Genomic DNA, 9741 nt, shown 5'->3' on the forward strand with positions numbered 1-9741 from the left:
GCCATCCTAATTATATTTTAAATATTCTCACCCTATCCCTTTTCTGACCATTTTTCTTCGCCATCTCGGGGTCTCCCCCCAGACATTTCTCCATCTCCCTCCAACACCATTGTCCAGAATGTCCTCTTTTTCTATAGATCCACAGGTCCAGACGCAGTCCATAAATGTCCTTGCAGGGAGCTTCAGGATACACAAATCATCACCTTCCAGCATCTCCATTTCAAAGTTCCAATCATCTTCTGATTGTAGATTCACAAATCTTCTTCCCATCATTCCTGGGCTCTCACCCCAGAAATTGGATATAAATTGTCTTCTAACCCTGGGTCTCTCACCCCAACAGGATTTTCCATCTTCTTGGAGTTGCATAGACACTGTACTTTGCTTTTCAAAAATTTCCTCAAGTTCCCTACCAAGGTTTTCTTCCAGTTTAACAAAGTTCTCAAGAGTCTTTCCTGTGGGATATAACTTTTCCTCGACATCCTGGTTCAACAGATTTAATTTCTGTTTTAACAATTCTAACTTCAAAAGAATAATCCTTTGTTCATGGGTCAGTCCTGAGTCTGAAGCCAATTTAAAAACGAAACCAAGCATGGTAGAAGTAGGCATAGGGTATCAGGTTTCAGTATTTTTCCATCTTTAACCATAAGTTTCAACCGCCATTTTCCCCGGAGTCAAGGTGAAAAGATAGCATTCCGACAACTTCAAGAAGAAATATTTCCACCAACTTAGTTCCCCTAAAAGGGATTCAGCCAGTCTCACTTGTCAAAAGAAACACTCCATCGAAACTTTGTATCCATTACTGCAGCAGCAGTCACAATCAGAAACAGTTATTTTCTTCTTTAAACAAAGGGAGGAACGGGCTTCCTTTTTAACGTACCTCCCGGAGCGCCAAATGTCAAAGAATTTAGATCTAATTATTCCCGTACTCACGGCCTGCGGGCTTCTTCTTTTTTCTTCCAAATCGGGTAGAATGAACTCGCTCAGTGCAGGTGGCGGCCGCCGCTTCACCAGCCTGGTTGGGGCATACCTCCACAGCCCGGCGCCGTTGTCCCTTCACTTCACTCCCGTGCCCCTTTTACAAAGGGAAGGGGAGAAGGGTTCAGCGCCATAGTGGGCTCGCTGGAGAGCCCATGCCGCAGGGCGCTCGACCCGCGGTTTTGCGGAGCCCGCTGTGCGGTAGCGGAGCTCCTACCCCCAAGGCTGGCCAGGGTCGCTTCGCTGCCGAAACGACCCTCAGCCGCCCGCAATGGCATCCTCGCCGGAAGTCGTCCTTTATTTTGGGGCACGTCCACCCCGTGTGGAAAAAAGGTTTCTTCTTTTTCTTTACACTTCCAGCATTTATTATCTGAAGTATGATACATTTTAGCAAGTTTAACAGGAGTTAAATACCATCTATACATCATTTTCATCATGTTTTCCTTTAGTACTGTGCATGCAGTAAAATTCAAACCTTTTTTTCCACAACCTCTCCCAGTCATTCAACATTATATTGTGCCCCACATCCTTAGCCCAGTTAATCATAACTGATTTCACTTGTTCATCTTTCGTATGCCATTCCAACAGTAAATTATACATTCTGGAAAGGTTCTTGTAATTGGAATACAACAATTCTATCTCCAGTCTAGATTTTTCTACCTGAAAACCTGAATTTTTGCTATCTTATTTAAACATCTCGTTGATCTGATGGTATTGTAACCAGTCAGTCAACTTATTCTTGAGTTGTTCATATGGTTTTAACTTAAGTTTGTTGTCTTCTTCCATCAGCACATCACTATATTTCAGCCAATTAAACTCCACATTCAACCTTTTCCGTTCCTTTGCTTCCAAGGGCGAAATCCACATGGGTGTGTTTGCATGTTATTTTCTATAATATATTCATTTTTGTGCACATTTTCCATATGTGTGTGTGTGTGTGTGTGTGTGTGTGTGTGTAGACATAGTGGATATTTGCTAGTCATTTTCAAATATTTATAGTGCTGTTACAGTGAAGATGGAGCAAGCTTGTTTTCTCCTGTTCTAGAGCTTGGACTAGATGATCCTCCAGGTCCCTCTTAACTCTATGATTCTATTATTCTATGTACAGAGCATCCTTCTCCCCAGGTTCTGTCTTTTGTCGGGTTGTGCCACCACAAAACCACTTCCTGAAGCTCGATCTGTCTGCTGGCTGGAGACAGAAATTCATCTAAGCTCCATGGCAGACATCTCAGGAAGCTGAATCTTACAGCTGTTTCTAACATAGAGAAAACAAACAGAGAAGGAACTTGCAGTGCTGGGGAAATTCAAAACTCCCTTTAAAGTTACGAGGGGATCCTCATTAACTGTTTTGAAAGGTTCAGGGTCTTACACGCAAGAGATACCTCAGTGTGGCTAAGACAATGCCTGCTAACTGTCCATTATGGTGGCTGCTCTCTGCTTTACCTGTCTTACTCAGCATGTGCAGAGTCATCAAACAATACACACCAGTGGGTTACACAGTGCTACTGTATGACAAATGATGTATAGGATTATAACAAACAGATGGCATGCTGATTTGATCACTTAGATCTGCGCAATGTTCACTTGCTGCAAGTGCAGCAAGATGGCTGTTTAGCATTAGCATGGAGCTGCTCCTTTACTGTAGCTTTGGAACTCCCCGACTATTGACATTATGGAAACACCCTCACTGTATCGTTTTAGATACCTGCTGAGCACTTTTCTGTTTTGGCAAGCCAACTCAGCCACATGATTTAGTTACTTGTTGGGCGAGCTACATTTAAGGGGACAATGTGTAGTCAATTCGTTTTGCCTGACTCTAACACAGGTACACACCAAGAACAAACTTAGTTGGTCTCTAAGGTGCTACTGGAAGGATTTTTTTTTTAATTTTTAATTTTGTTTTGACTATGCAGACCAACACGGCTACCTACCTGTAACAGGTACACAGAGCTACTTACACACAGTTAGAATCTTTAGCTGAGTCATACAGTGAAGCCTATCCAGCCTCCAAATAAGAAGGAGCCTTTGAAGAATGATGCAGACAGAAAGTGAGAGACCTTGTGCTGCGGTTATCCAACAAATAAAAAAAAAGTTAAAACCAGAAAACAAGTTTAAAAGAATGAAAAACAGTGTTGTATATACAATAATGAAAAACAATTCCATATATAAAAACAATGTGACCATTAAAAATTACTTCCATATAAAAGCAGTTGAAAATAGTTCCCACATACACGCAGACAGAGGAAGGTCTATTGAAAGAGGAAGGTCACTATTTCATGTCACTATTTGTATCAGAGACTTTTTCTCATAGTTCCCATGACACTTATTCCATAGTTGCACAACAAGTGATGTTGCACAACCATAAGAATAGGCACAAGTAAGAGAGTATTGTTCTCAGTTTTCTGGAGGAAGCCCTATAAATATGTATGCATGTCTGTCTTTAAGTACTTTCAGTTTCAGTTGTATTTAGAGGAAGTTGGACTCCCTGGTGCTTTTATGACAGACTTTAGATTTCTGGCTCAATATTGTATTTTCCTAGGGATCCTCCTCTTTTGCTGTGTGAGTGATCTAGCCTGCCTACCTGCTAGACCTGCTACTTGGAGCAGCTGATGAACCTCAAGCCTAGGAGCCAAAAGCAGCCCTCCAGATCTCACTGTCTGGCCCCTATGATTCTTCCCCAGGACACCACCTCCTCAACCATGACCCTTCTCCTCAGGACACACACGTCACAAACTTAGTTTCACATCTTCATTGAGTGTTTTTGCCTGTCTGGAATGCTTCCTTCAACTCTGATAATCGCTCTTGCTTGTCTGAAGGAAGCTTAGAGTGTGCTTCTGTGTAGAAATTATCTGGCTGTATAAAGGCAAGAATTACATTCATTTTTCCACCCCCCCCCTATCTCTGGCCCTGCCCACCACTGTCATGTGGCCCCCCAGAAGGCAAAGTGGCCCTTGGGATGAAAAAGATTCGCAGAGCAAGTCCCAGAAGCTAGCACCAAAAACATTTTCTCGGTTTTGCTTGACTGCATTCTGTTTTGTACATTTTTGTTAGTGAATCTTAGCTAATTTTGTGAGTTCTGACCCAAGAGTGTTCTGGGTCATTTGTTCTTGCCCCTCTTGTTTGGACTTCTCAGCCAAGCTAGTTCAAAATGGTTTGCTAATCCCCTGCAGGACTTAAGCAAGCCAATATAATAAGCTGGCAGAGTTGTAACTTGGCATTCCAGCTGGTGCTCTCTCCCTCCTTCCCCCCTTTCTCATGCTGCAAGAACCCTACTAGCCTTGTAGCTCAGTAGGCTGGGACAGCTTTTGATTGTGGTGGGTATTTTAGGGTGGCCTTAGTGATATACTTGGGTAACAGGACATCCTTCCAATGGAACTTAATGCAGAGAGGAGTGAGAGGCAGCTGGGGCTCATCAACCTGGGAAGGTAGCCTATCCAGGAGAAGGAGAACTCTAATTCTAAACTTCTGCTGCATTACGGGATAACTTTGGGAGAAAAAAAAGGCTAAAGCTTGCATGTATCCAGAGTATAGTCCTTAAGATGGTTGGATGGTGGCTTGTATGTCTCCTTCCGACAACTTCTGCAGCCAAGCTAGTGCCAAATATATTGCTTTGCATTCCTTCGGACACATCAGTGAGATCAAGAGGAGGGTCTTGTCGTCTGGGCGGCCCAGGACCTCCATACACACTGCCCAGGTTTGCAGTTTGGGGAGGCCACTTTGGTGCTGCTATCACATTGGTTTGACTTCGCCCCCCCCCAGAAGTGCCCTCCAGTGCCTCGAGACAGACAGATGTCAGCAACAAATATATAGCCTGGCCCATTCTTGTGGTTTGACAGCAGCTCGAGCTGCAAAAACTTTAATATTGCTTCATGCATCAAGTTGCGGTTAAAAGATCTGAATGCCAGGGCTGGTAGAACAGCTACCGACCTTAACCCCAGCCACCAGGCCACAAGAAAGAAGTGCTATTTCCAGCTTGCCAAGAAAGAGCTCACACCTGCATAACTCATGCCTGTTCCTTGATAGAAATAGAAGGATATGTCAGTTTAAGTCCTCTCAGTTTCTCACTTTCCCCAACCTTAAATTCAGTTCTTCATGTTTTGCAACAATATGCATTTGTTTCCTTAAATTTTTCCCCAAATTCACCAGCATTTTAGTGAAAATATCCTCAGATATACAATGCTTTCTATGCAGCTTTGACTAATGGTACAATTTTTTGTAAGCAGTCTCCCCTAATAAATACATTTTTTTGTAAACATGGTTTGGTTGGCGAACTGCACTGCAAAATTCAGAGAAGTGTGAATTTTGAAGGATGGCTGTGTGGATTTAATAGATTCAGCTTTAAATCAGACCTGAATTGAATTTTCTCCCACCCCTGTTATTTGATCCCCTCTTTCTCGAGCAAGCACAAGGACTGCAAAACAAACATTAAGTTGGAAGTGCAACAGGGGCGAGCCTGCTCACGTGGAAGATGCATTCAGTGTCTCCCTCTGAGATTTGTCTGTGAGCTTGGAGGGAGGGAGACTCCTCCCAACTGCTTTGCAGCTAATTGCAGAGCTTTCTGTGCTGCCCTATTTAAGGGTGGCTCTGCCCCCCCCACCTTTGGCTTATTTTTGTTAGCCTACCCATCTGCCATTGTGTAGTATGGAGGAGTGGGCATGGGTGGGATTTGGTCCAGTCGGCGTTTAAATGTGAACCTACCAGATTGGCACTTCCTGGCACAACACATAAAGCAGAATTCATTGAAATTCTGCAAAAACCGGCAGTTCGCTGAATTTTGCAATGTTGTTTTCGAGCCTAGTAGCATTTACAAAAAAATGCATATACTACAGTGAAGTCATAAAAATATATGTGTTAGTGAAAATAACACAAAAACTTGCATTATATGACAGGAAAGTGCATGCAAAGGTGTACACATCAGGAGAGATTTGCTGGTGAATTTTTGTGAGGTTTTAAAATAAGTAAATCACAAACTGATACGGAAAATAAATAAATTATAAACTGATATGGAAATCTGAATTTAGGACTGGAAAAAAGGGAGAATCCAAAATTGACAGAATGTCTATCCCTAGTAAAAAGCTGCTCCACAAGTCAGGGCCATGTCACCTATTTGAGGAAGAGAAGGGATTCTCCCGTCTACCTCTTCATTAAGTTTAGGCCCACGCTTAGAGATGCTGAGGTTCTGTATTAAGAAGATTAGAAGAAGCTGCTGGGTCAGATCATCAGCCCATCTAGTTCAGCATCCTGTTCTCACAGTGGACAACCAGATGTCTCTGGGAACTCCCAAAGTAGGATCTGAGTACCAGAGCATTCTCCTCACTTCCGATTCTCAGCAAGTGGCCTTTGAAACATGCTGCCTCCAACATTGGTTGTAGAACATATGCATCCTGGCTAGTAGCCATTGAGTTGGTGGCTGCAGGTCTTCTCAGAGTTCTCATTAGTAAAGTTGTCGCCAGTGTGGTGTAGTGGTTAAGAGCGGTAGACTCGTAATCTGGGGAACCGGGTTCGTGTCTCCACTCCTCCACATGCAGCTGCTGGGTGACCTTGGGCTAGTCACACTTCTTTGAAGTCTCTCAGCCCCACTCATCTCACAGAGTGTTTGTTGTGGGGGAGGAAGGGAAAGGAGAATGTTAGCCGCTTTGAGACTCCTTAGGGTAGTGAAAAGCGGGATATCAAATCCAAACTCCTCCTCCTCCTCTTCTTCTTCTTCTTCTTCTTCTTCTTCTTCTTCTTCTTCTTCTTCTTTAACACGGTATTTCATCTTCCTTCCAGGTATGGGGACAATATTTAATTGCAGAAAATGTTTCATATGCAATTTATTTTATTTAAGATTTCTAACTTGCTGGGTAAAAAAGCCAAACCCTCCCAAATGCAGACGCATCAGACTTTAACATACAAGGAAACAACCAAGCAATTAAAAAACACTAAGTTCAATACAATAAATAAATAGTATTCAACATACGGATTTACTTAATGCAGGCCAGAGGCACCAACTTGGGCCCAAGATTTAGAGGGCCCAGGGTGCGTCACACATGTGCCCAGTGTGCACTGCATGCGCAAAGTCACATCATGGGAAGGAGGCCAAGCGTGGAGCCCAGCATGGTGCACCTTCAATGGCCGGCAGCTACTCCTTTCTCACACTCAAGAGGAGCTGGCCACTGAAGCTGCACCACATTCGGCTCCTTTCACTGCCTCCTCCACCCACTCAACTTTGAGGGTCCCCAGCTCCTTGTCGGCATCTTTCGGGGGTTGGGAAGCCAGCTGGCTAGCCCCCAGCTGGATCATGCTCTTCCAGCTGCGATGATCCCCCGATCTCTGGTGCAACATAAATCAGCGACTCAGACTTCAAAGCCTGAGCACACTATATTTGCAGAGCGAACGTCGCAATCAGAATTGGCGTGAGGCTTGTGGAAACATACTAACAAGCTATGGATTTATTACTCATAAATAAGGACAAAGAAAACATGTTGTCTCTCTCTGTCTGCTCCAAGAGAGAGTCTCAAAAGCAAAAGCTATACACAATGGAAGTTCCCAGCAATCTGTGCTGGTATGTAAACAGACATGTGACATGTAACAACTTAAGGTCTGCAACTTAAGGTGGAATGGAATTTCCCAACACTCCTCCCAACAGATATTAGGGGGCCCAAATACACCTTGGTCCCATAGAATTGGCGCTCTTAATGCTGGCTAGGGGGCGCGGGTGGCGCTGTGGGTTAAACCACAGAGCATAGGACTTGCTGATCAGAAGGTTGGCGGTTCGAATCCCTGCCACGGGGTGAGCTCCCATTACTCGGTCCCAGCTCCTGCCCACCTAGCAGTTCGAAAGCATGAAGTGCAAGTAGATAAATAGGTACCGCTCCGGCGGGAAGGTAAACAGTGTTTCTGTGCGCTGATCTGGTTTGCCAGAAGCGGCTTAGTCATGCTGGCCACGTGACCTGGAAGCTGTAAGCCGGCTCCCTTGGCCAATAAAGCAAGATGAGTGCCACAACCCCAGAGTTGTCCGCGACTGGACCTAACGGTCAGGGGTCCCTTTACCTTTTAATGCAGGCTAATCTCTTCCCCAGGTGTTTGTTTTTTTGGTGGGGGAAGGGGAGGGTCTGATTCAGCTCACAAGCATTTTTTCTGCCCACTACAAGACACTACTGATTTGGATGGTGGCAGCAGATAAGAGAAAAATAAATAAAGTAGACACAGAGCTAGAGCACAGCTCCTTAGTGGGTAAGCAGATTGTTCCCTTCATGACCATCAGATTGATCATTTGAAGAGTGGAGTTGGAGTGATAATCCCGTCCTTAGCACAGAATAGCTGGGGGGCAGAGCTGTCTGTCTCTTGTGTGTGCTGAGACGAATCAGTTGTCCTCAGCCAACTGACCAAAAATGACCTGAACTGCTCTTGCGCTTTTAAAGGTAGGAGTTTTATTTTGAGAAATCAGCCTGCTTACAATTTCATATACAATATCAGTATGTGCTCAGTGCTCAGATATCCCTGACCTCTGCCGGCTGGTACAAAGAGTCCCTGGCTTGTGCCAATTCACTTGGGAGATTTGGAGCAGTTTTACCAGCTCCTGCATCTTCTTCATCACCACCATCATATCCAGGAACTTTACAGCAAAGAGAGCAGCAGGCTGACACAATGGTCTGGAGCCTCTTGGACAAAACAACCCAGCAACTAGAAAAAGTCCGCCGTATGGCAGTAGAGGAGAAGAAAAAGAGAACGGGGTCCAAGGTGGTGTTGAGGGCACTGAGGAGGAAAGCATCCACTCTCCAGGAAGGGCTTTGCTTCTGAATGAAGCCAACAATATGGGATGTATTGTAGGGAGCAAAGCAGATGGTGAAATTGAGCAGAGTCACCAGAGCCAGGCCCATGGCTCGTTTCTTTTTATGGGATGGGATGTTGGGCAGGGAGGCCAGGGTGCGGATAACATTGATATAGCAAAACAGGGTGATGGCAAAAGGTAGCCAGAAGAGGAGAAGGCTGATTTCCAGCCGGACCGGAAGGAGGATTTGGAGCTGGCTGGAGGAGAACTTCTCATAGCATGAGAAGTTTTTGTCAGGAGGCAGCATGGTGGTGTTGCAGTTTTGGACAATGTAGACAATACTGCAGTGGGAATAGGCCAACAACCAGAAGAAGAAGCTGGCTGCTATTGCGTGAATTGGCCTGCGATTTAACTTGTACTTGACAGGGTAGAGGACACACAGGTAGCGCTCCACACTGACCCCCATCAGAAAAAGGGTGCTGATGTAGATGCTGCTGTAGAAACAGAAGTTGGTGAGGGGGCAAAGGAAGACAGGGAGATGCCAAGTCATGTCCCAGGTGGCTTCCACCATCTTGAAGGGAAGGAAAAGCAAAAGGATGATATCAGACACGGTCAAGTTGAGCAGGAGGATGTCCATGGGGACAGGCTTCTGAGACACTTTTCTGAAGAATGTGTAGCAGGCCAGGAGGTTGGAAGGGAGACCAGCCAGAAAGGTGAAGATGTAGAAAGCAAGGACCACACCCTTATGTGCCATCTTCTCAGAGTCTGTAAGGAAAGGGAGAGATGGTAAGTCCCTACCAGGAACTGTATGCCAGTGTGGGCAGAGGAGGCTGGTCAGTTAAGGTGAATGGGGTATTGCGCCACCAGTCTTGGTCTGCCCACAGCCACCTTAATCATTTAGTGCTTTATATCCTGCCCATCAAGTTTGATTTAGGAATTGAAGTTGGCACACAAAATTGTTGTCTTCAAATTAAGAAGTAAGCCGAAGGATTTAAGTTCTGTTTGATTAACTT

General features: G+C 44.8%; 1 protein-coding gene across 1 annotated transcript; it reads right to left on the minus strand.

Moving 5' to 3' along the window:
* Window positions 1–7113: 7113 nt before the first annotated feature.
* On the minus strand, window positions 7114–9482 carry LOC117051998 (free fatty acid receptor 2-like). Its single transcript, XM_033158725.1, has 2 exons — window positions 8463–9482; window positions 7114–7287 (listed from the first exon to the last, which is right to left on the minus strand). The coding sequence occupies exons 1-2, from the start codon at window positions 9480–9482 to the stop codon at window positions 7114–7116; spliced, it is 1194 nt and encodes a 397-aa protein (XP_033014616.1).
* Between the last annotated feature and the right edge of the window lie 259 nt (window positions 9483–9741).

This window comes from Lacerta agilis, chromosome 8, assembly GCF_009819535.1.
Source record: "Lacerta agilis isolate rLacAgi1 chromosome 8, rLacAgi1.pri, whole genome shotgun sequence".
In the NCBI taxonomy this organism is placed as follows: Eukaryota; Metazoa; Chordata; class Lepidosauria; order Squamata; family Lacertidae; genus Lacerta; species Lacerta agilis.

Coding starts and splice junctions, on each gene's coding strand:
- LOC117051998 (XM_033158725.1), bottom strand. CDS start 9,482: ATGGCACATAAGGGTGTGGTCCTTGCTTTCTACATCTTCACCTTTCTG. Junction 7,288..8,462: donor CTTTGTACCAGCCGGCAGAG/GTCAGGGATATC, acceptor ATGTTGCACCAG/AGATCGGGGGATCATCGCAG.